We start from the raw sequence: 27,491 nt of genomic DNA on the forward strand, positions 1-27,491 counted from the left end.
TGTGATTTGAACAAAGATTTATTTTCTAAAAGTTCAATGGCTAAATCTTAAAAGAACATTTTTAATTATTTGCAAATTACCCCTCCCTCTCTGAGCTGTTATCCTTATTATAAAATGGAAACTGACCCCCAATCTAGCCGGAAAAGGAGGCAAAACCTGGATTGATTGGATCATATCCATGTAATAAGATGAAGTAATTCCATTGTCCTTGAATAGTTTCTGCATACAAGCAAACTCATATAGTGGTCAATGAAAGGAAGATCAACCCATTACTGAAATAGTAAAACATGAAGAAGTTCAGTCAAAAGCAGAAGCTTAACACAGGGTTTTAATGTAATACCATTTAGTAATACGGCAATTTGGGAAGAGTGAAGAATTATTTTGTGGATGAGAAACTGAGGAAACATCTGATGGAGTGGGCATTTCACAATAAAGGGACAGATAACCAGCATGCATAATGATAACATAAGTTTCCTTTTAAAGAGTTGAAAACTGCTGCTGGTCATTAACATGTCAAGACAATTCAATCAGGAGGCTTCAATAAAAAGAGTGAAAACAGACCAAGAAAATACTTTTTTGTTTTGTTTTGGACAGACTTTGCTAAATAACCCTGGAAATGTTAATGAACATTCTGAATTACACTTTCATTCTACAACATAGCTGGAAGAAACTGTGAGGCATGAAATATGACATGAGTGGAGAAGAAAGAAGACAGCTTTCCAGAAATGCAATGATCCCACACATTTGCTTCAAGGAGAAACCTGCAGACATATTTTCAGATCTTGCTAAGTAACTGTTTATTTGCACTCAATACATTTGGCAAAGTCTGCTACATAGCTAAGGTCACTGTGACCACAGAACAACAGATGAAAAGAATAAAGCACTGAACAGCAAGAAAAATGCACCCCACCCTCCTAAGAATTTAAGTGAACCAGTAAAAAAGTGAAGACAAACAGATACAGCCTTCATCTTTTATGAATATACATACCTCCCGTTATCTCCCCAATATAAACACTCTGGAGTGTTTATATATTCAGTGCAAGGAACAGTATCATCGGTACATTTCAAACACATCTGAAGAAAGAATAAAAGCTGAAACAACACCTACTCCGAATACATTTCAGTGTGGTGTAATAATGGTATTATTACACTATAGTGACTGCGGAGAGGCTCTGATAGCACCCATCTGCATTCCACATGGGGAAAAAAAACCCCTAAGATTACTTTTTGAAAAATTCTACAAGCCATATACCAAAAAAAAAATTGAACAGGACTGCTTTATCATGTAATTTAAGACGTAACTTACATGAACTGCAAATGAAGATGAAAGAGGTTTAGCAGCTATAAAAATCAGGTAATTCATGCTATATGTCACTCCTCCCATAAATACTTTTAGTCTGTGCTCAATTACAGTCGATTCTGAATTGGCTAGCCTCTGGATTAGACTTCTCAAGTCTTAACAGAGGAAAAGAAATGGATAAAAATTAAAGAGCATTCTATCCTGTACTTTGACCCTGGAGAGGTGTGGGTCTGCATAAAAAAGGAAAAAGACAAATACAGGTAATCACAATAAAGCTTAACACTACGCAGAGCTTATAATCATTTTCAGCAACGGACTGCAAGCTGCACTGTGAAGAAAATGCATAGCAGAGGAGAAAGCTGGGTATTTGGGAAACAGGGAGGGAAAACAGTGTCAACACAGTGGAAGAAGTGATGAGCACATCTGCATTAATTTGGGGCTCACACGCCCTGGCAGCATCTTTAAAAGGCCACCTGCTCAAGAAGGCTGGCACCCAGACACCCCGCTGTGGGAAGTATGAATGCACAAGCACCACCTTATGCCACCTCCTCCAAGAATCTACAAAGCTGTCTGGGAACCGAGCTGCTCCAAGGGCAGTGAACACACATACTTTACAGTCTGACCAACATCAAGGAAAAGGTTTTTTGTTGTTATGTCTATTTTTAATATAACTTAAACAGAACCTTTATATAAATTTGGGCTTCCATCCAATCCACCTCAATTTCCCTAGGAAGAACTGAGTAATGGAAGCAAGCAAAACAAGATTATAACCACGAATGACTACACTTTAAACATGATCATCAATTTTAAGGGACAGAGACACCTGAATGTTTTGTAATACCAAACTTATAAAACAAAATTAGTTGCAAAACTGCAATTCATCCCTCTAGCATTTCTGGAAGTTGATGTTATTTCTGCATGGACAGATTAATATATTAAATTAAGTCAAGATTTTAAAGACTGAAAGTTTTATCGCTCTATTTTAAAAAACAAAGATGTTAAAAAAAAAAAGAAGTTAGTTGCTTCATGTTACATTTCACAACTATTAATGTTAAATGCTTTCTTTCTACAGAAACAGGGCCCTTTATGTCACAATTACAATTATTTACTGCTAGGTGTTGAGAAGTACACGGGCTAGTATTCGACTGGAACCTGTTGATGGTGACATTTGGAGGTTTTCTGAGTTTCAACCTAAGGTGTGCCAGGTCCTCTCCTAGGACCAAGCTTGCAAGGGAAGGGGAGGGAGAGGAAATCACAGATCAAGTTCTTAAGATTGTTTCACTCTCTTCGTGGCTTTCTATTTCTCGGTGATCTGTTCAAAACTTCATCCTCCTGTTGGTTTAAAAAGCAAAATATTCACTATAATTAGCATACTGAAAAAGTAGAAGTTCATCAAGTTTTCAAGATTAGCCAGGCTGAGAGTAACCTACCTGAGGAATAAACAAGAAAAATAATCAGAAGAAAATGTACCATTACAAGGACTATCTCTGAGGGTGGGACCATGTGCACGCTAATTTAGTTGTTTTCTATAAACATGCACTTTTCTCAATATGATCCATAATCCTTTTCTTAAAAAAAGACAAGGCACCATGCCTTAACATGCATTTTTCTTGCTTAATCATGAATAATCTACTGGCCTGTCCACACATGGGCCCCTTTTGAGGCTCAGAAGGGTAGATTTCATGGGGACTGAAGACGATTCCAGAAGAGCCCCGTATTAACACTCAAGCCTACAAGCCCCAGTGCTCTTCCTGTGCCACCTAGCAACTTCCCACTGTGTGAGGGAGTCTGGAGAATATAAAGAAGTATGTGGCACTGGTCCTACGTGTAAGAACTTTACATTCTAGTTGACAGAGAATATATCCATGGGAAATAAAAACAGCACTGGCCTTTACTAATAGGAGGCCAGAGTTGTGGTAGCTGGCAATGGAAATGGGTAGAGTTTTCCAGGAAGGAACAGACTGAAACAGAAGTGCTTGGAAGATGGACTGTGGTAAGGAAGGTGTGGATTATTCTCTTTCCCTCACACCTCATATCCAATTCACCAGAAAACCCATATCCAGAAGCCCAATGAATCCCCCCACCCATCTCTCCTAGCACCCCACTCAGAGCCTCCATGTTTTGCCTGGATAATTACAGCAGCCTTTTAACTAGTCTTCCTGATTTTCCCTGGTCTATAGAAAACATGACAGAGTAATCAGACCCTATCATTCTGTGCCCTAAAGCCTGCACTAGCTGCCCATTTCATGAAGAGGAAAAGCCAAGGCCTCAAGGGCTAAGGAGGCCCCATCTATGCTGGAGCCCTCCGACCCTCCTTTGTCTGCCCCTCACTGGCCTGGCCACACTGGCTCCTTGCGCTGCCACTGCAAGCCTTTGTGCTGGCTTGTTCTCGGTCAGAAATGCTCTCCCACCAACCTCTCCATGGCTAAGTCCCTTACCTCCTGGAATCCTGCTCAAACATCACCTCTCCGAGGGGGCCCACCATCTTTAACATGGCAACCCATCCCACCCCAAGTACATTTCATACCTTCCCGCCTGCTTACTTTTCAAGGCCGTTGCTTTCTAACCTGCCATTCGTTTACTGCTTCATAATGTCTACTGCTTACTGACCATTTCCTCCCACTAGAATTTAAGATCCTCAGAGGCAAGGTGTCTTTGCCTGTCTTGGTCACTATTAATGGTGGCACACAATGGTCACTCCCTGAATTATCTGCTAGATGAATGGATGGATGGATCCATGACCATCAGGGACAAAGTTCTTAGAATGCAGTGATTTGTGCAGGATATACTCTGCAAGGGAGCAGTCAGCACAGGGGTGTGAGGAGACGGCAGTGTTCAACTATGGCCTGAAGTTGCCACCTTAGAAAGCATTTTATTCATTCTTCCCCATGACCTTCTGCTTATTCCAGAAAACACTCAGCCCAGAAAAAAGCTTCTGAGATTCAGATATACTTTGAAATCATCAAATAAAATGTGGACCTGCATTACTAATTCCACTTTTATAAACGAATTTTTACTACAGCCACTGAAAATTAGCCTATGAAAATACTCCCCCTTCTTGAATGTACCCTCAGCTTAGCTGTCTGAAATACAGAATGTGCTCCCTTTCCTATTACCTCTGCTTTAGGTTTTCTGTCTTCCTCCTCTTGACTGACAGTGCCATCTTCTTCAGCATCAGCATCACTTTTCTGTTTCTCTTCTGAGACAGGAGTCAAAGTAGGACAGATGAGCAAAACCTTACACTTGTTGGAAGTTAAGACAATTAGCATCAGAACACACCCCAGAGGCTGAAACATCTCAGGCCTTGGCTAACGGCAGTATTTTGGGGTCTACTTACCAGGCTTCTCTTCACCTTCCTCCTCCTCGTCTCCCTTGTCCTTTTCCTCTTCCTTCTCTTCTTCTTCCTCCTTCACATCTGGCTGGGGAGCATCAGTTTTCTTGTACTCCACAGGACTGGGCTGTTTCTGCAACATTTCCCCAAGTGAAACAATTTTGTCCAGGTTTTATGCATCACTTTGTCACGTATTTACTGAATGCCTACGAGCAATGTTCGTATCAGGCATATACTGGGGTAGGTACACAACACGAGTAAGATGTAATTCCTGCCCTCCAAGCTTCTTCTCTGGTGAGCATGGTATGACTCAAGGTTGAAGAAGAGTAAAGCAGAAGGGTCAGGCAGGAACAGGACAGACTAAACAGTCAAGGTGCCTGAGGCAGGCAGAATCGTGGTGGGGGCATAAGGCTGATCAGGGGATCAGGTTACAAAATCTTGAATGCAAAGTGAAATGTAATGCCCATGGAGAAAAGTAGAGAGCCTAAACAAACGTACTGGTTTTTTGTTTGTTTGTTTGTTTTTGATGGCACTATAACAAAGGCTAACAACAGAAACTTAAAATAAGGCTGTTACTTCCACACACACACTTTTGGTGAGGAGAATTGGGATGCTGAGAGAGGAACGGACAATGAGAAATCAAAAACTGAATTATAAAAAGTATATGAGTAGAAACAGTTATACTAGGAGAAAAAGCTGGTTTGTGCCCAGATGGCTGGTTTTATATCTGAGCCCCAATGCCCCCAAATATTAAGGTGAGTAACACAGCAGGCTTTATTACTAGAAATGGAGGGGCTATAAATCCTACTTCTGTCCGGGCACTACAAAAGGCCACTGAGAGCAGGAAATAAGGTTTCAGAGGCTGATACCAAACACCATCCCATCATTACTGAGCTGCTACAAAGAAAACCTCAGGTGATACATCCTAGTTATTTTAACATCATCAGAGTTCTTCCACCAAACAAAAAGACATACCTTTCCAGAACAGCAGAAGAGGATGACAAGAAACACAGGTAGAGCTACAGTCAAAATGTAGACCACCCAGAGCCACGGGCGCTCCTCGGCTGCTTCAATCATCTGGCCCACCACACCTGGCTGAAAACAAGGAGAGATAGACTGCCCATTCTGGCGACTGACACCGAATATTGGCTGTACTGCCCCCCAGCTCAGGTAGGCACAGCCCCGCTGGGGTCCTCCCTTTTCAAAGGGCGCAAGCTGACATGTATGCATTGCAAAAAGGAAGTGAAAGAAAAGCCTCAATTTTCCCGCTCTCCTCATCTCCAAGGTGATTCCCGTCATACATGTGAAAAGGGGGCCTCTTAATCACCTGCCAAAGGCACCCTTAACCTCAGGGCCAGTAAATAAGGAATTTCTTGTCTTTGGCTCTCTGATTCACAGCTCAGCCATATGACCAACTGTGCGAAAATTCCATATACTGGGTAAGCCAAGATTCAACATTTAAGAGTATAATAAAATATACCCTAAATTGGAAATTTTGTTAAATATACTTTTAACACAGTAATTTTAAAGATACCTGACACATAACACAAATATAGTATCTAAAGCCTTGACATTAGACTCGTGAAATCCTGCCCAAAAAGAGCAGCATGTTTGTCTTTGGCAGGCGAATAGTCACTTTTTATGCAAACATTCCCAAGTAAGGGAAAACAAATTCTAGAAGATAGCTTATCACAACAGCAGCAGTTAGTTACCTGCAATAAGACATAAATGCACTAGGAACAAGAAAGTACCAACCTCAGCAGCTCCGTCAGCAGCTTTCTTCAGACCCCATCCATCATTGGCCCAATCATCAACTACTCTTCGATCGCCACAAACGATGAAGTTGTCAAAAAAAATGTCCGAGGTCATGGACCACAGTTCCAAACCAATAGCACTAAAAGGAGTCATTCTGAAAGGTTCTAGATCTTCAAAGAAATCTGGATTTGGTATTTTCCGGGGTTTCCAGATTCCCTGAAGAAAAATGTTTTAAAAATTCATTTCAGACAATGATCAACACAAATTTAAGATGAATCTGAATGAGAATTAAGATGAAATCTGCATGATCAAGGAAGAGTAAGTGCTGACTTTGGGGAACTTAACTGAACAACAGGAAGAAAACAATAAATACTATTGGTGCCTGTAAGTAAGGTCTGGACTCCAACCAGTTTAAATTTCTCCTATCGTCCATGATATTGATCCAAACCAGCAGCCTCCACTCTTTATCAACTGCCACTGGGAGTGGGAGCAGAAGTTAGTACAGACTACCTTCAGCAATAATTCACAATGTAGAAGATCATCCACCAGCAATTTCACTTCTAGATAACTACCTACAGCAATGGTTACCACACACACCCAGACCTGTCCAAGGATGATTACTGGAGCCAGGACGCTAAAGGCAAAAATGACAATTCAGCTAAATGGCCATCAACAGAATAGCTAAAGGGCAGTTCTTAATTTATCTTATTCTTTGAACAATTCAAAGTACATTTAAAAACAGAAAAGTATGCACACTGTGTATGCACAGAGACCTATGCCTCACACTTCAAAGTGTGACAAAGGAGAAATTAATGATTACTAACAACTTGACTAGGACAGAAGCAGGAGAGACCAGGGTCTGAGTGGTTACATGACTGCGGTAAGCTGGATGCTTTATAACGTCACTACCTGCATTATCATCATCTCCTTTGCACCTCAGTCTCTTTACAGTTGAAGATCTTGCAGTCAAGCAACATGCTACCTATAGTTGGGAGCCAGCTCTTGTGACAATGCTCTGCACCGCCCCATGGCACCACTGGCCAGTTTGGACCCTGTGGCCACAGCACCCCTGCTACACCATAGAAGGGCACCCAAACCACAAGTTTTCTACTTTTTTGTCTTTGCAATTTTAGAAGCTCTTCTTTCCAGTTTCTAGGTTTATCTTTTCAACACTTAACATATAAAGCTCTCTTCCAATTCTGAAGTTCATTTTGTTTTCAATTCCGCAGTTTGAATATTGTGGCAGCTTCACTACGAACAAAACTTCATTCTGAACACTGACAGATCAACGAAGCAACTCAACTTTCAGAGGCACAAACCTGGTAGGTAGGATTGTCAATCATGGGAGGCTTCCATTTGCCCTTATAATTAGGGTTTTCAATCATAGGTCGCTGCCAGACACCACACCCAGGGGCTGACTCACACTTCGGGTTGGCAATCTGAGGCGCCTCCCATTCTCCATCCATATCTTCATCCCTGTGGGGACGTAAACAAATTGCAAATGGGGGTTGTGCTGCAGGACTATGAACAGCCACCCAGGGGCTCCCCTGAAATCTAGCACAAATGCTTTCACAGTGTCATACACAGAGTATCATCCTTTCTCTGTATTTCCAGTGACAAGGGTTTTTCATGAAAGGTTCATTAAAAAAAGACACAAAAATGTAATCAAATTCATTGAGCTCTACACTTAAGTTTGGGCACTTGGCTGTATTTAAGTATAAACTATTAATTCAATTAAAAAGTAGGTAATTTAAAAAGTTAACTAAAGTTCTTACCAATCCTCTGGCTTCTCTGCATCTGGATCAGGTACATATTCAGGTTCATCATCTAACCAGCCTTCAGGCTTTGTGGCTTCTTCATCTGGAATCTTAGCAGGAGCATCTTCATCCCTTAAACACACACAAAAAAGCTAGTTATGACAGCCCTGGCCAGAGAATGGCAACATAGTCTCACCCTGTGAACCTGAAAAAGGGTAATCTAAAAATATTTAGGTCTTACTTCATCTCAAAAATTAAAATAATTCCTTATAAAAAATATTTCTAAGTCATATATCTGATAAAGTCCTAGTATCCAGAATATATAAAGAACTCTTACAACTCAATAATAAAAAGACAACCTAATTTAAAAACTGGCAATTGACTTACACAATTGAATTGACATATACGAATGGCCAGTAAGCATATGACAAGATGTTCAACATCATTAGCCATCAGGGAAATGCAAATCAAAACCACAGTAAGATATCACTTTATACCCACTAGGATGGCTGTAATGAAGATGACTGTTAAAAGCAAGCATTGGCTAGGATGTGGAGAAATTAAAACCCTCATACACTGATAGGAAGGTAAAATGGCTTTGGGAAAGTTTGGCAGTTCCTCGAAAAATTAAACAGTTATCATATGACCTAGCAATTCCACACCTAGAGTACATGAGAACAGGAAAACGTATATCCACCCAAAAACCTGAATATGACTGTTCACAACAGTATTATCCATAACCACAAGCAAAAAAGGGAAACAACTTACAATCAACTAAGGAATAGATAAATAAAATGTGGTAATATCCACACAATAGAATATGGTCATAAAAAGGAATAAAGTACTGATAGACTGCAGCAAGGATGGACCTTGAAAACATTCTGCTAGCTGAAAGATGCCAGACACAAAAGGCCACACATTATTTTATTTTGTGTCCAGAATGGGCAAATCCAGAGACACAAATAAATTGGTGGTTGCCTGGGGCTGGAGGAAAGGAGAAAGAGGAAGTAGTTGCTTAATGGGTATAAACGCTCTAGAATCAGACCTAGGTGACAGTTGTACAACACTGTGACCTCATTAAACCACTGGATTGTGTGCTTTAAAAGGGCAGATTTTAGTATGTGAATTATAAGTCCTAAAATAAGAGTTCATCAAGAAGTGCCTAATTTTGAAGTTTGCAGTTATTGTAAGATACTGTCGCTTTAGTTGATAAGCAAAGACATCTATCCTTGGTTAGGATTATGCTTATTTATTAAATATGCTAGTTTCAAATTAACTAAAACGGGTATAACATTCAGCCAACCCTTTTAAGTTGAATACTCACACCCAACCCTAAAACAAAATGGTTAGTTAGGGAATACAATACCGAACTAGGCTAAGTCCGAATGTAATGTCCACCAAATATACAAACAACCTTGGCATTGACACTAGCACAACACAGAAGTTCAGGTACACATGCCCCATGTGAAGGGAGGAAAAACACCAACTAGAATTTAACCGCTAAAGCCTAAGAGGATTCTTTAACAAATGGAAGGTCGGCTTTACTCTTTCTTTGTTCGCTTGCTGACCTTTCTGAAAGCCACTGTACTGGAGGTTCAAACATGGCTACACACAAGAGTACAACCAAGCCTGTTCTCAGTTCTCATCGCTCTCCAGTGCGTCCTCTACATCAAGGGTTGTATATACTCAAATCTCCCTCACGCCCAACAAGTTCACTTCTGCTCCTCCACTTTTGCACATGATGCCCCTCTTCAGCTAGAAATCCACTTCCCATCTTCGTCACTGGGTTACGCTTGCCTCACTGTCAATCTGACTTGCCCCGATCCAAGAACCCACCCCTGGATTAGGCGTACCCGGTGCTCAGGTAACCGAGTGACACCTACTCTTAGATCACTCACCATGTGCACTAACTTCACCTGCCTGTCTCACAGCGGGAACTAGGAGCAGTGTGGGCAGCTGGTGTCCTAGGCTTTGTAGTTCACTACCCAACACAGAGCAGAGATCTTGAGTATTGTTGGTTTATATAGGGAAAAGGTTATTTTTTTAAAATAAAACTTAAAATTTCAGGACTCCAGTTTAAATTCATAGATGCATTGGAGAGGTCAAGCCAAGACCTGAGGTTCTGTCACAAATCAATCATGTCGCCAGAGGTAAACTCTAATTTCAGCATTCAGTGGCTTGTAAAATGGCATGAGCCAATCCAGATGGCCCTATGGGACCTTTTCAGCTATTGTAGTCTATATTTTTCTGACCAGTTAGACTACATCATAGATTACTGAAATCATCAGACCTCAACCAACGTTCAGTTGTTCAAGTCACATGAAATATACAATGCACTGCTGCACCTAAAGACAGGAGCCCATGACTCACCAATCATCTGGTTTGACAGCGTCCGGATCTGGTATTTTTGGTCTTTCATCCCAATCCTCAGGCTTCTGGTCTTCTGGGTCCTCAATTTCACGAGAAGGATTTACAGGGGGAGTCATGTCATTTAGCAGATTTCCACTGTTTACAACAGACTGGTCCACTAATATTTCAAAACTATTATCTGGATTCAAGACTGAAAAAAAGGAAACACAATTTTTAAAGTTTAATTATCTACCTATTCCTAAGCTCTGTCTACCCCCATATATAAGATCACATTTCTAATAGAAAGTGGAAGCATGGAGTAAAGACCTTGGGCACTAGAGTCAGAACATGGGCTTGGGGCCTTAAGCAAATTGACCAACCCTCTTTTCCTTCTCTGTAAATCATAAATGCTAGTTCCTCAGGTTTTTGGAAATTAAAACAAATGACAGATACAGCAAATACCAAAAGACTTCACTTAGAAACATCAAAAAATCAAAGATACATTACAAATTGCAGTATCTGTCTGACACAAATGGTTACACACCAGACAAGGCAGTAAGTTTACTGTAACTGCCCCCAGTAGAAAAAGCTCATTTTCTCATTTTTTTGAGTTGATATCACCACCACCCATGTTACCAAAATTTCAAATTACACAAACCTTTTATTTATTAAACCACATGTCTACTTATGGTTGTACTTTTGGAGTACAATGAAGAACGAAAACCCAATTTTAAATCCCAAAAGGCCCCCGAGTGTGACTTGTGCATACCTAAATGTCTAACAGACAAACTGACTAGGTCACAGCACAGACTACCACAGACCGATGGAGTACTATGCCACTGTCATCAGTTCACAAAGATCGGCAACCTACAATGATATGGACTCTCACAGGAGGAGCCTCACACTTTTATCAAGTTAAGAGAGCAAGTGAAATAAAGTATATTCAGCTTTCAATAAAAAATTACATGTGTGCTTATACACATACTCTTCATGTTTATTCAGATATGACCAAATACATAACATGATATTATTTCAGATCATTTTAAATGTTTTCTTTTGCTTATTTCTATCTTTTGAATTATACTGAATATGTATTACTTTCATTATAAAGAAAAAACGTTATTGTATTCTTTAGGAAAAGAGGCATGTCTATACGGGATCTTAAACGAGCAGGAAAAGCTTCACCAAAATAAAATATCCATTCCAACGTCCAAATGAGTAAACTCAATTGCCTAGGTTATTTGGGCTTTCAACAAGTCCAGCTGAAAGCTAATCTGGAAAAAAAAGAATTGCACATATATTTCTATTGTATGTCCGATTAGCTAACATTTTATCAACAAGAAAATAAGCAAAGGATGGAAGTGAGGGGGATGAGCAAAGAAGCTCTCTGAGGGACATTAAAGCTTATTGGAATTGTCTCAAATTCTAGCTCTCATTCAACATATGAAAGAGAAGCTTCTTTTAGTGTGGAGAACTTCAGATCATTTCAGCACTAAGATATTAAGTAAAAAAAAGACTTTTATTTGTAGGCTTGGGTCTTTTCCAGATGTGCAATCTTTTAATTATATGGCAAATGTGTAATGCCATGACACCCCCAAATAGCTTTTTCTTACTTAACGTATAAAGATGTGTTTTCTTATCAGTAAAGTAGGTCTTCAGATCTGCATCTGGCCTCTTGGCGTGCTTTTCTTCATATACACCCGTTTTGGGGTTTTTGTGGCGGAAGATGAAGTGCAATTTATAGTCCTCTCCACATTTATCTGGGCCAAACATAATTGTATAAGGGGTCTTGTCGTGGAACTGATCCTTCAGAAACAAAATGTATTAGTTTAAGTAACTTGATAACGGTGATCGAAAGCAACCTTTCAAAGCATGATATACTTCCTCTTATAAAATCCGAAGTACATTAGTGCCACCTTAAAGGAAAAGCTGATTCATTTATGAGGTTTGTTTAGGTATACCTGGGAAGAAATTACCAGGGAACTTTACATGAGAATATTTGAAAGAGCTTTAAAAAAAGAAGGCATACATCTAGATAGTTACTGCTTCTTTCATAAAACAAAGAAGTTTGCTAAAATAAAAAGTACACAAAACAGAAACCAGGGATAAGACAGAATGGCTTTGAAATTCACATTTCAAATAAAAAACATACAAAGTATCAAAGTCAACACTCTCAATCCTCCAAAATATTTAAACAGCAAGAGAGGAAGCCTTTGTTTTCAAGGTTTCATAACATTTTCTTTTCTTTTCTCTAAGATTTTTTAAAAGGTAACTGTGGGTGGCCATATACATAAATACAAAGTACCTACCAGGTTGAGTTCTGGGGTTTTGGAAAGCAGTTTCACATAGGCACCACCACATTCTATACCATTTTGGAAATTAACCTCATACCTAATTTCAGAGAGAAAAGCAAAAAGCCATAAAGCATTTTGAAAGATCAAATTTCTCAACATATTCTCTTTTCCCCCATCTCAGTCACATTTCATCACAGGTTGTATGTTTATCTTTAAGGAAGTCCTTCTATTGCTTTTGAATGGCTACCCAATCCCCCCAAAATTAGTAAAACAGTAAATCCTTAACTCAGATTCCCAGTAAACACTTTTTGCAAGTCCAGAAGTTCATTTGCTAGGAGAAAACAAAGCCAATTTGTTTTAAAATAATTTACTGGGGAGGAAAAAAATGTTAAAACTACAGGAGGCTTAACTACACTCCAAATCCCTATTGTAACATACAATTATTCTTATAATTTTTTTTACATAGAGTAAAAGTTTTCTGATATCACCCTTCCTAAAAAGCTTCCACCAAACAAGTGTTTCACTCACTGAACAATGAGAGGCTTGGTATCGAACAGGAAGGGCTTGTTCAACTTAGCAGAGACAGCATGATGCTTGGCCCGAGACATCAATACAAGTCCTTTATCACCTGGAAGCTTTGTTTCCTTCATTTCATCTACCTCCCACTTTCCTGCAAGGCAATAACAAAGTGCCACTCCTTAACTACACCTCTGAAGATCCTTACACGGTAACAAACAAAACCCTGAGCTATGTAAGTCCATCATATGACAAACTTTTAACATATTCCATTTACCTACGAGAACTGGCCTATTAACATTAAACACATACATATTTACAAGTACTAGAATATGGTTTTTAAAAACCTGTAGCATATTCATTTTAGCAATGCCTAGAAAGACTTTCCATTTCCAACATACAGCACTAGAAGTGATGAATTATCTCTCCACTTTATGGTGAAAAACATTAAATAGGTCTAACTCTATGAACACACACAAGAGAGCAAAACTTTTACGGAAAAAATTTTAAATGTATACATTCTGCTTTTCAACTAGTCTTCAGAGACACTAGGGAAATATATCAAACCTCAGTTGGCTCTATCTAAATCAAAAGGACTCTCACCGTCATATTTAGCAATTTCATCATCAGTGTCATCTTTCTTTGCTTTGGATAAAATCCACCTGTAAATTAAGACAAACCCCACAATTAAGACTCAAATGATGTGAAAAGAAACAACATAAATACTAATAAAATCCTTAAGATTCCCAGTAAACACTGCAAAGATCTTCTTAGCCTACTTAACCACTTTCAACTTTTACATGTTACATACTGATAATATACTGTACTCAACTCACAAATCTGTAAGACAATACCAAACCCCGTGAAATAATCCACTTTTTCTTTTTCAGACACAAAAGAAAAATTTTTCTCAATCTAAGAACAAAATACAGGGTGGAGGGAGAGAGAGAAAAGGAAGCAAGAACCAACCACATGTTCTAAAAGTATTTTCTAAACAGGCAAGTTCTAAATATTCCTTAGTGGGCCTGAACACTGTGGCTATGAAGTAGTTAAGACATTTCACTGAATCAAATACTACCCTAAAATTAAAAAATAGCTATCCAAACAGGAATCCACTCTTTCATCTTATTTATATGATGTTTACCTCTAAGATTATTTTTCACCTAAGAAACACTTACCCTGACAGGGTTCCTCTGTCAAAGGAATCAGCAAAATACACTTCCCCTGTTGGAACTGGAGCTTTGTAGGTAACCTGTGTCAAATATAAAAATGAAATAAAAATAGAAATTTAATGTAACATTCCTTTCTTAGGATTTATTCTCTTGGTTTGCTTTTCAATTATCTCAAAATTTTCATAGGTGTTCCTCGAATTCAATCCATGTAATGTATCTCTGGCAACGTGATCACTAAGTATTTTAGCAAACTGTGTCGCCTTGGAAAAGGACCCAAATTAACTTTCATCCTGCAATTATCTCAAGACATGAAACAAGTAGATTCAAAGACCAGTTCAAACCTTTGGAGATGGAGGTGTGCTGGTATCTGGTTTTGGTTTTGAGTCTTCCACCTCTTCAATGACATCATCGAGGTCATCTTCAATATCAATCACATCATCGTCGTGGCCGTCGTGAGCCTGAATGACAGCAGTTCCAAGGACCAGTAACATGCACAGCAACCACTTCCCTTCCATGATCTATGTATAAAGAGAGTAAAGCTCGTTAAACATTTCACCTCTCTTTAAACGTTTTGGTAAGAACACTAATCCCTTTTACTTATTAAAAGTACGGGTTTTAAATCAGAGCTGAGAGGAACTTACTGTGAATATTTCATTTTATAGATGAAGTAAACCCAGAGAGACTACAGGTTTTCTCCCCCCAAAATCAGTTATTTAAAAGACTGAATTTCAAAAAAATCCGAACATAAACAGTTGTCCTCATATAGAATATCACGTTTACTACACAAATCTAAGGTGTTCAAATACAATTTCAAATTAAACTCTTGCATTTGTCAAGAACTTGACAGTGGACAAAAGCCCCTTTCACATACTGATTAAAATACTGAGAAGAAAACCATAACAAAAGAGCTAACCAGCCTCACATTAAAGACTTAATATATAGATACTGCTTGTGTTGTTCAAAGATCACTCATCAAGTAGAGATATGGTTTTAAATCAGTGTTTTAAAACTCAACAACAAAAATACTAAACCAAAAACACCTTTTATCTCTTATTTTCTAAACACACATGTTCTGTGTATTGTATTAAACTGTCATGGGCAATAGTGAGTCCTCTTTCCAAGGACTACAAATCTAGAGATGTAAAAGCTGAGCCACACATGTGCACAAAATGATTTGATAGTACAGAGTTTCAATTCTGCAAGATTCTAGAGACAGATGCAAGTTGATGGTTGTTGCTCAACAATGTGAATGTACCTACTACAACTACTCTGTAAACTTGATAATGGTTGAGATGGTAAACCTTACCTGTTTTTACCACAATAAAAAAGATTAAAAATAAAGGCAAAAAGATGCTCCACATCGCTAGTCATCAGAGAAATGCAAATTAAAACCACAATGAGATACCACCTCACACCAGTAAGGATCGCCACCATCCAAAAGACAAACAACAACAAATGTTGGCAAGGTTGTGGAGAAAGGGGAACCCTCCTACACTGCTGGTGGGAATGTAAATTAGTTCAACTACTGTGGAAAGCAGTATGGAGATTCCTCAAAAAACTCAAAATTGAAATACCATTTGACCCAGGATTTCTACTCCTAGAAATTTACCCTAAGAATGCAGCAGCCCAGTTTGGAAAAGACATATGCACCCCTATGTTTATCACAGCACTATTTACAATAGCCAAGAAATGGAAGCCACCTAAGTGTCCATGAGTAGATGAATGGATAAAGATGTGGTACATATACACAATGGAATATTATTCAGCCATAAGAAAACAAATCCTACCATTTGCAACAACATGGATGGAGCTAGAGGGTATTATGCTCAGTGAAATAAGCCAGGCGGAGAAAGACAAGTATCAAATGATTTTACTTATCTGTGGAGTATAAGAACAAAGAAAAAACTGAAGGTACAAAACAGCAGCAGACTCACACACAGAACCCAAGAATGGACTAATAGTTACCAAAGGGAAAGGGACTGGGGAGGATGGGTGGGAAGGGAGGGAGAAGGAGGGGGAAAAAAGAAAGGGGGCATTATGATTAGCATGTATAATGAGGGGGAGCACAAGGAGGGCTGTGCAACACAGAGAAGACAAGTAGTGACTCTACAGCATCTTACTACGCTGATGGACAGTGAGTGTAATGGGGTATGTGGGGGGGGACTTGGTGATGGGGGAGTCTAGTAAACATAATGTTCCTCATGTAATTGTAGATTAATGACACCAAAAAAACCCCACAAAAAACAAAGAAGCACATGCGCATCACCTATAAATTAAAAAAAAAAAAATCAATTAAATAAATAAATAAAGGCAGCGGAGCTTAATGTTTTCGGTCCCTTGTTTACAATGGAGACCTTATTTCTCAAAGTCCAAATAAACAAACTGAAGTAAGGGGCTGCTCCTTCATAAGTTTCAGTGGCCCCAATTCTCAACCATGGCTGCCAATTTTGACCAATTATGCTCCTAGAAAAATGTAAACCTACTCATTCTAATTATGAAATTAATGCCAAATTTCTTTTTATTTATGCACCTTGGGATTATGCTCATGAGATGAAAGAAGTTCAAGTTCATTGACTGACCTGCCTAAAACCTAAGGCAGTGCAGAAAGTAAGTGCTAAATAAAATCATTCATAACCTTTCCTGGGACTGGTATTGGTTTTCAGAGAAAACTCTCAATGTCAACATTCTGCTACAGTTTCTTATATACTTAAAAAATACTAGTAACCTTTCATTATTCACTGGAAAGACCTCTACTCTCTGTTGGCAAAATAAGACACAATGGCACAGCAAAATTGCTTTGTTTGATTTACAACTATAAGGGTTTCCCTACAACTAAAAAGGCTGATTCAACACTTCCACCTAAATCAACTCTCTTCAACTTCCAAGTTCTCAGAAACACTGCTATAAATGGTGGCTGGATTCTCAGGGATGAGCTACAAAACTAAAGTGGCCCAAAACACAGCTAGAGCAATATACGGTCAGGGCTTTTTAAAAGTAGTAGTAATTAAGTAAAGCACAAATCCAAGTAGATTAATTAGGACCAAGTATTGGTGCTGGGACACTGTTGCTCAGGAAAAGCTAATCAGGGAGCTAGTCTAGTGGGCTTAACTACTTACCTTTAAAAAAGGACGGACTGATTTTTTTTAGTTTTTGATACATTGTATAGACTGAACTGTGTTCCCTCAACATTTGTGTGGAAGCCCTAACCCCAGTGTGACTGGATTTGGAGATAGGGCTTCAAGTACTTAAGGGCAGAAGAAGTTACAAGGGTGGAGACCTAATCTGGTGTGACAGATGTCCACATTAGAAGATGAGGAGACACCAAGAGAGCTCTGCACCCAGGAAAAGCCCGTGTATGGACACAGCAAGATGGCAGCTCTCTGCAAGTCAAGGAGAAAGGCTTCACCAGAAACCAACACAACCAGCACCTTGCACTTCCGGCCTCCAGACAGGACAGAAAAGAAATTCCTGATCTTTAAGCCACCCAGCCTGTGGTACTGTTATGGCGGACCGAGCAGATTGACACAATTACCCTCAGGGTTAAGTGTAACATTGTAGAACAGGCCTTTTCAAACGTGAGCATGCACTGGCATCACACAGGGGCTTGTGACAGAGGACTGCTGGGCTTCGGCCGGAGTTTCTGACTCAGAAGGCCTTGGCTGGGCCCAGCCCCAGATTCTACATTTCTAACAACGTCCAGGGCATGCTGAGGCTGCTAGCTATGGAACCACTTTGAGATGCACTGATTAGGCCTCATGCACAGTCCAACTGTGCTATTTCCCAGTTTATAAAGCACTTCACATACCCTGTTTCATGTAAACCTCTCATGAGGTATTACTTTCATTTTATTTTACCCATTAGGAACTAAGACTCAGCAAAATTAAGATCACCTACTAATCATCACAATAAAAATACTCTACTTTCGTTCCACTAGATAAAATGTTACTGTGTAACTGTACAGGGACGGTGTGTACCAGAGGCAGAGGACAGAAGAGCAGTGAGAGTGGTCTGGAATAGGGCGCTCAGGTAGGCTCTAGTGAGGAAGGTAAGGGACCCATGTGGGGGAGGCAGAAGGGCCCCACTGGGAGCAAAACATTATTATTTTTTTTATTTTTAATAAAATGCTGAAATGGTAGGTAGATGTAAGATAAAGGTAGAAAACTTAGTTTAGTGTGAAAACAGTACTTTAATCTGTGGTCTTCCTCCCCAAAACGCGTAGCTTCAGTCTAATCATGAGAAAAACATCCAATAAATCCCAACAGAGCAACACTCTACAAAGCAAGCTGATTGACAGTCCTCAAAAATGGCAAGGTCATCAAGAAAAAAGAAGTCCAAAACACTGTCACAGCCAAGAGGAGCCTAAGGAGACACAATGACAACAGAGTAATGGCATCTGGGAGCAGAAAGAGGATAGCAGGCAAGTCTAATATGGACTTTAAGGTAGTATTTATGTATTATATCGGTTCATTAATTGCAATAAATATGCCACACGTTAACAGCAGGGGAAACTGAATGTAGTGTATACTGGAATCCTCTGTACTATCTTCATAATTTTTCTGTAAATCTAAAACTGTTCTAAAAATTAGTTTATTAAAAAAGATGAGGATGCTTCACTATCAAGCCTCAAATCGTTGATATACCCACCCTTCCAAAAAAAATTCTTGGGCTGAAATATACTATAGCAATCTAGTGTAACATCCCTTTCTGAGAAGAAAGGTCCAGAAGTTGACTTGCCCAAAGTCAGTTATTGGCAGAATCAGGATCAGAAGCCAAGGCTCCTGCCCTCTAATACAGTGCCTCATACTTGATAATTCTATACTGCTTCTGCCTTTAAGACAGAGAATGACTTTTAATGTATTTAATGTCTAGGAGTATTTCCGAAGCCTTTCTCTCCTTTAAATTTCAAGTCTTCAGTTGTCTTTACATTTACTGAATCTTGAGCAGAGAACATACTTCTCTGTTGTCACCCACTGTTTCTAAGATTACCAATGGGAAATAAATAACAAGCAGCTCAACAACAAAGCAATAATGCTTTCAAAAAACGAACAGCATACTTCCCTACTTCCAACCTCCCCAGAGGCACAGAGCAAGCGGTTCCTTTACTTGGCATGCGCAGGAATAAAAGTGAATGAAGATAGTACCTTTAATCTATCATTTTCCTGTAGTAAAGTAACATCTACCATATGTCCTGAAACTCTATTTTCACAGTTTGCACTGAGATCTCTCAGCTCCTGTAGGGCAAGGAGCGGCTCCTGAATGCCATCACAGCAGTCTCCCCCATGCTTTTATTTTTTGCCTAAAAGCCACCATTTTCTTAGAGCACCCTGTTTTCTGTTTTTCTTTTAGGAACCATTTTCTTTCCCTCTTTCCTAATTTTTATCACTCCAAGACTGTTACCTTAAACCCTGCAGCACAGCCCCTTTGAGCTAGGATAAAAATGCTGGTGGATGTTTTTAAGGAGGCTGCTCAGTGCCACAACAGCAGTCTCACAGTGGGTCCATTTAAATTCCCGTCCTGGTCAAATTACAAATTACTGCAGGCATGGACCTCCAGGAAAGCCAGCAATTAAAAATCCTATAACCCGTTTAAATTCAAATTTTTAATCCATCGCACATTTCTGAGTCTTCCTTTATAATTTTGTGCTTTAGAGAACCAAGTTTCACCATAAATGTGAAATCTTTTAACATCTGTATGTCAAGACAGTGGACTTTTCTCAAAAATACCCTTAAATTACATGCACTATCTGTTTTGTGTGGCTTTGTCTCATAACCCTTAATGCAAGCAAAGACTAAAAACGCTCAATAAAGCTATACTAAAGGGGGCCAACATATGATCCAAGTCCTGATTTCTGTTGATCTAGAATGTGGTCTAAAAATAAAACTTAGAATATCTAGTTCTAGAGAAAGGGACAGACTGCAAATCCTCATCAATAAATCTCTCAATTGGACTTTTGATAAAAGCACACTGTGGCAGAGTTCAAGTCTGTTTTCTGTTAGTCTGAAGCTTGGCCAGTGGGAATTCTGTGTTACAAAGGGGTTAAAGCAGAAAATGCATCTGATGCCCACCAGAGAACCTGGCACATGTTAGACACTAAAGGAGTATTTGCTGATTGCATTCAATTTCACAAGTGCCAACTAGATAACAAGCGTCACAAATAAAAAACTGGTCTCTGATCTTCAGGAACTCAACCTATACACAGGGTGCCTGGAGACAGAAATTTTTTTTTAATAAGGTGACCTTAATAACATTGTGTATATTTGCCCAGGTTTTCAGAGTTAATGACTATACTGCAGTGTTAGTTCCACAAATCAGGTTTTTTGCATTTTTTTGGTTATTATCAAAATAAACCCATATACGCTAGTGTTTTCTTTCTACAAAAAAAGTACCAAAAAGTAAAAATTTCAAAAACAAATTACTGATGTGATAAAATTGCATAGAACTACACACACACACACACACACACACACACACACACACACACACACACACACACACACACACATATGGATGTAAAACCTGGTGAAATCTGAATAAGGTCGATAGATTGTACCAATGCCAATTTCCTGGATTTGACAGTGTACTATAGTTATGTAAGATGCCACAACTGGGAGAAGCTCCGTGATGGGTACCAGGACCTACCTCTCCACACTGTTTCTGCAACTTCTTGCAGAGTCTATAATTATTTCAAAATTAAATTTTTTAAAAATGTATTACTAGATCAATGAAGATGGTTCTTTAGACTTGATCAAAGTTGTCTAGAAACCAGCCTTTTAAACTGACCTGGTTCTCTGAAGCACAAAATTATAAAGGAAGACTCAGAAATGTGTGATGGATTAGAAATTTGAACTTGATGAGGAAGAGTCTTTCTCCCTTCCAGTTAGTGTTTTGTTTTTAGAAATCCAATTTAATTATCTGCCCATGTACAGGTCAGAGAAGCTCCACCCTCTGGGATCACATGGAAAAATGTACACAAAGCTAAGTAAACAAGAGCCAAACACATGCACACTTCAAATATATATTCAGAATATAAATGATTTCTGACTTGCTTTAGTTTCCTAAGGACAGAGCAGAAGCCCAACTCTCAAACATCTCAGGGTTAGGATTCTCCAAAACACCTAATCCACCCACTTTTAATATTTCAATCCAACTTTGCAACTCTGAAAAGAATGAATTTATCTTGAACACTAGAGATGGACATTTCTTATTTTAAAGATGATGATTCAGAAAACTAACTCCTTATTCACAAGGCAGTAGTGCATGTGGTGATATAACCTGTCAATTCAGAGACACCTGGGTTCCAGACTCTCCAGCTCTGCTTTGTGGCCTTGGTCAGCCTCCTGAGCTTCTAGGAGTCTTCTTTCCCTATTTTACAGGTGTGGATAAAAGTACTACTGACTCAAAGGCTTGCTGTGAAAATATAAAAAGATAATACAAAGTCTATCAGAGTCCAGCACCTCACAGTATGAGCAATGGCTTGTTTTCTGATACACATTAGTACAACCACGATGAACACATTTTCAATTTTCATACTAGACCAAATGGCGTAATATGCCTGCCTACTCCTCCAACATATTTTAGCAGAGCTAAATGATTTTACCTAACAAGAAAAACTTTCCTCCAGCTATATTTTCTTCTTTAAATCTTCCTTGCAATGGTATATATACAGTTTTAGCATTTGGATATGGAAATGTCCATGTTTACCTGTGATTTTTTTTCCCCTGCTCTTTTACCAATTACTTTTCTTTATGAATTCTAAATTTAATTAATTTTGGTTAATGATGGTTCTCTTCTCAGCACACATTCCAAAATAAAGACAGTCCAAATCATTTTACTATATGCATTCAATAACATACATGACCCTTCAATTGAACACAAAATTTTGTATTTACCAGAAACAGACATAGTAAATGTCACCTGTCAAAAGCAAAGACTTTACTGTAATGGGGTGTGTGGAGGGGACTTGGTGAAGGGGGGAGCCTAGTAAACATAATGTTCTTCATGTAATTGTAGATTAGTAACAACAACAACAAAAAAGGCAAAGACTTTGTCCCCAATAAGGGCCTATTCAGAAAAAAATCTTTTAAGGAAGCTCAAATTGTTTCTAAATTCATTAAATTAAAATGTTTACATCTTATCTTTTCAAGTTAAGTCCATTTTTGCACCTATTTTCAGATAAGCTATTGGTCTAAGGTTTTCTTTCCCTGTGAAGTCTTTGTCTGGTTTAGGTATTAGGGTACTCCTGGTCTCATGAATGAGTTGGGAAGAGGAGAAGACCCCTCTTCTATTTTTTGGAAGCATTTGTAAAGGATTAATATTATTTTTCCTTAAGTATTTCATAGAATTCACAAGCAAAGGCATTGGTTATAGGCTTTTCTTTGTGGGACTTAGTCTCTTCAAAGTTGGGAAACTTCAACTAATTCCTTTAATCCATGAGAAATTAGAAAGAGGAACAGAAGAAATCCCAGGGAAGGGATTATTTGTCTCAAACCAAATTGAGAATGTTCTTTTCTATTACATGTTTCTATCATGAAAGGGTGCTGCATTTTGTCAAATGCTTTTCTGGGCTACTGAGATGATCATATGGTTTCTGTCCTTTTTAACATGGTTATGTTACATTCATTATTGTACGTTGAACCAACCTTGCATTCCTGGGATAAATCCTTGTTGGTCAAGGCATGGGATGCTTTTTATATTTTGCTACATTCTGTCTGCTTGCATTTTGAGGATTTCTGTATCTACTTTCACAGAAGATATTGGTCTATAGTTTCCTTTTCTTATGAAGTCTTTGGTTGTAGTATCAGAGTTACACAGAGTTACAATATTGGTTACACAGAGTGAGTTGAAGTATTCTCCCCTTTTATTTTTTGGAAGAACTTGTGAAACATTGAGGTTAATTCTTCACTAAGAATTTGGTAGAATTCACCAGTGAAACCATTGGTTTCTGGGCTTTTCTTTGTGGGACTTTGTTGAAAGTAGGGCATTTCAACTCCAATTCCTTTAGTCTGTGAAAAATCATAAAGAGGAACAGGAAAAACAATCTAGCTAATGTTCTTGGTTGTTAAAATAAAAAAGCAGTATTTACAAAGGCAGTCTGTAATAAATACATTGCAGTCTTTCTTTCATGTGGGTTATCCATTCATCTATTAATATATCCTTTTTAAATTTACATGTTATGGGGTTTAGATACTTTAGGTTATCTAATTTAATCCTCACAAAAACCCCTGGAGGTTCTATCATGCCCACCTGACACGAGAAGAAGCTAAAGCAAAGAGAAGTTACATAAAAGTCCAAGTCACAGTGAGACACATGGTAGTACTGATGAAAACCAAGACAGAAATCACTATCATTCACTAGCTACTGAGTAACTTGGCATACTGGGTGAATTACTAACTTGGGGCCTCAGTTTCTCCATCTCTAAAATGAGAACACTAGTACATCTCAGGGTCATTGTATAAACAAAATGCATGTGAAGAGCTTGAGACAGTGCTTGGCTTACAGTGTCTGCCGGACATCAGCTGTAATTTGTATTATTACTTGGTGTTATCCAGTAATGCCACTTAAGTCTGAATGTTCTAAAACTCTTGAGTTTTAAGTCAAATTAGAAATTTTAAGTCTTAATTTGGAAAGGAACCAGTTAAAAGGAATTTGATTCCAGTCACAGATAAACATTTTACTACTACTACTTTCTGAATCTTCTGATTTAACTACACTTTGCAGCTAGTCAAAAAAAAAGGGTTAAAAGAAAGTACATAAAATTCAAAATGGTCCCTATTGTAAAAGCTCATCCATTTAAAAATAGATCTATACTGCCTTGTTCAGTTTTGAATTTTGTTTTTCACTGACAGAATCAATTTTTCCACAGCACTTTTTTTTTCAGTAAACTAAGATGCGAGTACTCAAAACATACTGCTGAAGATTCTCTAAATTCTTTAAAAACAAAATTCTCCAAGTAATTTTCATAGCTCGAAGTAAAGCTTACTTCAAAAGTACATCTGTTGCAGTTAACAAAGCATTCAAACTAGCACTTCCCTGACAAAGTTGTTCAGTGAGCTACATAGGTTATGACTACATTCTGGCAGTTTTATTATCCTAGTTATGCGCTTCCAATTCTTCTATTTGCACAGTTCTCTTTACACATTCAAAGTAGTTTCACGGTCAGCATCGTACCTGTCCCTCCCCGTAGTCCCTTGACGATAAGTTTTTCAGGAGACTTCTCACCCCATGTTAAAGATGTGGAAACCAAGGTGGTTCATAAACCAGTTACCATGGTGGGCCTGAAATTCAAGTCTCCTGAGCCTGAATTTATCCTTACCAACTGCCACTTTGTCCCCTTAGGCTATCTTGCAGGGCAAGGTGAACTCTGTCACTAAAAGGGATGCAACAGTGTGATTGCCAAAACAGCAGCAACGACTTGCGTTTACCCGCGGTGCTCCCTGGAAGATAGTGTGTACTAGATGAACTGCTGAGTTCAGATAGCAAGGTGGGGAGGGGACACTGACACCCTTTTCAGATAGGTTAGATCAGAAAAGATGTTTGTCTTGCGATACATTCGCACCAATATAGTTCACTCTAGCCATCTCCTGATCCAGTTACCCAGCCTGTTTGCTCGTGCACTCTTACTGGTGCAAAGGAGAACTCCCACAGAATTCTACCTCTGCTCTAAGTCTGCTGCTAAGTCTAATTACAGCAAAAGTACAACATGGCAGTGATTCTATTCGTGACCTACAAACTGCTGGGGGAAAACTGAGGTATATAATGATTTTAAAGATTAATACATTTCTTCCCTTTTAAAAAAGAAAAACTCTACTTTCTTAAAAAAGTAAGCAAAAGGTCCCAATTTCTAAAGCAGAGGTAGAGAGACTCAACTGTGCCTCACCTCTGTCCTCCCAAGCTTTTAATGTTCAGCTCAGTTTAACTTCCCTAAACCAGCATTCACTTGTGCCAGGCCCAGCAGTTAATCCACCAGGTCCAGCTTCTTCCATCTTTTAGTGACTCCAAGTCTTGGAACCCAGAACTCAACCAACTCAAAAACTAGGATATCAACGTAGAGGAGCACCAACATTCAGACTATAATTTATAGCAGTCATTATTTACCCAGCAGCTAATATGTGGCAGGCTTCCCTGTCCTATTTGAAACACGTCTTAATTTAATTCTAAAAACAACTCCACCAGGTATTATTATATCCATTACCTGGGGAGAACCAGGGCCCAAAGGGTAAGTAAGTAAATTGGCCAAGCTCACCTAACAACAAATAGCCAATGAAGGACTTGAACCAGGGCCTTAACCACTACACCAAAATTGCCCAACCCTCGGCTATAATCCCAACGTAATCATAAAATTAATGGCATGACCTTGGGCCTGTCACTTCCTAGCTCTGGGCCTCAGTTCTCTCCACTATAAAACAACCTACTCACACTGAGCTTTTGGGTCCTTTCCTGATTTTAACGTCCAGTGAATTTCCAACTGTATTACATATATTACACCCCCGAATATATGTAAATGTTAAGACTTGAGTTTTTCAACCACTGCGTTTTCTAGCACATTCTCCATACTCTTCAGGGTGCTCGAGTTCAGTCTGCGCCTTGCGGTTTAATTTTTAAATATTGAACCTGTAACATTACCTTTCTCCACGGGTATGGGTACCCACTAGGCCCGACCCCACGCCAGACCTTTACACCCGGTTACTCTAGCCCACCTCGCGGCGTCCAAGGCGGCCAGCGGAGGCCTAAGAAAGCCCTAGAAGCTAAGGCGTTGGAAGAAGTTGGTTTTCCCAGGTCATGGAAGGCTCTAGGGCACCTGCCACGCCTCCCAGGCTCGGCGGTGCGGCCTGGGCCTGGCTACCCGACCGATGCGGCCCAGGTTCACACGCCTCGCCCCTCACCGCCGGCACGTCCGCAGGGGCCCGGGCCCTCGAAACCCAGCCTGACTCTTCCGCCTAGCCACGCCCGTCCCCTCGGCAGCGACGGCGCGCACCCAGGACCCCCACGGTCCTTACAGGCCCGAGGTCACGCGCGGGCCTCCTGCCTCACCTCGAGCCTCCGGGGGACCGCCGGCGGCGCCCGCGCCTCCTCCCGCCAGCACACCCGGCCCTGCGCTGCAGTGGAGACAGCGGCTGAGGAGACCCGACCGTCACGTGCTGCAGAAGCTAGAGGCCTCGGCTACAGCTACAGCAGCGCGAGCAAGCCCCACCGCACGAAGCCCGACCCCGTGCCCGCCCCTCGCTCCTGAGTAGCTGCAGCCTGGACCAAGTCCCGCCCCCCCGCGCAAGCTCCTGGATGCGGTTGGTCGGTGCTGCCATCTCTCTATGCACCTTCCCATACGCCCCCTAGGACTATTCTTCGTGGAGTATAGCGATTGGCCGGGAGTGGGACAGGAAGTGGTTGTTGGTTGGGCGCGAGGCAAGGAGGCGGGCCGCAGAGGAATCGGGAACCGCGGGCGCGCGCCCCCTGGGGCGAGGCCGGCCTGGCAGGCGTTCCCGCGCCGCGTTGCCCCTGGTGCCTTAGTGGGCCGGCTGCCCGGCGCTGCATCCCCACCTCTGCGGGTCTGAGCGCTTGGGTACCTGGACCAGGCCTCGGGACGCGTGTTCCGTTCCCTTCGCTCAGGGGGCAAATGGCAGTGGGCAGAAGGGGTGGGAGGTCCGATGTCCATCGGAAAGTGTCATTTCCTCAAGGCAGCGAGCGCGGGCCCGACGGAACCCGGCGCGGGCGCCCTGGACCCGGCCTGGAGTCAGCCGCTCCGCGCTGTGTAAGCAGGCGCCGCGGTTCCTGCAGAGTCATCGCTCTGGGCCCAGCAGCCTACGGCCGCCTCGTTACTCAACATTTAAGAGTCCAGAGTATTATAATCCAAGGTTATTTCACCTTTAAGTTTGTGATGTTCTCTGAGGTAAAATTAGAAGGGCACAGAGACACACTGAAGACAGGAATGAAAGGATGGTGCAATGGAAAGATGTCAAACATTAGAGTTTCTGTAATCCACTTTTAGCGCATCTTCAGTTTCCAGTATGCTGAGAATCTCAG

General features: G+C 40.1%; 2 protein-coding genes across 2 annotated transcripts in view; one reads left to right on the forward strand and one right to left on the reverse strand.

Annotated features, from left to right (window-relative positions):
- Window positions 1-26,676, reverse strand: CANX (calnexin). Its single transcript, XM_036892602.2, has 15 exons — window positions 26,505-26,676; window positions 14,816-14,992; window positions 14,481-14,554; window positions 13,906-13,964; window positions 13,315-13,456; window positions 12,802-12,883; window positions 12,106-12,298; window positions 10,514-10,703; window positions 8,162-8,275; window positions 7,706-7,862; window positions 6,387-6,602; window positions 5,607-5,726; window positions 4,638-4,764; window positions 4,417-4,499; window positions 1-2,632 (listed from the first exon to the last, which is right to left on the reverse strand). Exons 2-15 carry the CDS (start codon window positions 14,987-14,989, stop codon window positions 2,579-2,581), a joined length of 1,785 nt encoding a protein of 594 aa, XP_036748497.2. The 5' UTR covers window positions 14,990-14,992; window positions 26,505-26,676; the 3' UTR covers window positions 1-2,578.
- A 408-nt stretch (window positions 26,677-27,084) lies between these two features.
- CBY3 (chibby family member 3) overlaps window positions 27,085-27,491 on the forward strand; it is a 32,128-nt gene continuing 31,721 nt past the window's right edge. Inside the window, 1 exon segment of the mRNA XM_057490493.1 lies at window positions 27,085-27,357. Coding sequence (XP_057346476.1) covers window positions 27,085-27,357 — 273 coding nt within the window.

The sequence above is a fragment of the Manis pentadactyla genome, chromosome 13, assembly GCF_030020395.1.
Source record: "Manis pentadactyla isolate mManPen7 chromosome 13, mManPen7.hap1, whole genome shotgun sequence".
NCBI classification, from domain to species: Eukaryota; Metazoa; Chordata; class Mammalia; order Pholidota; family Manidae; genus Manis; species Manis pentadactyla.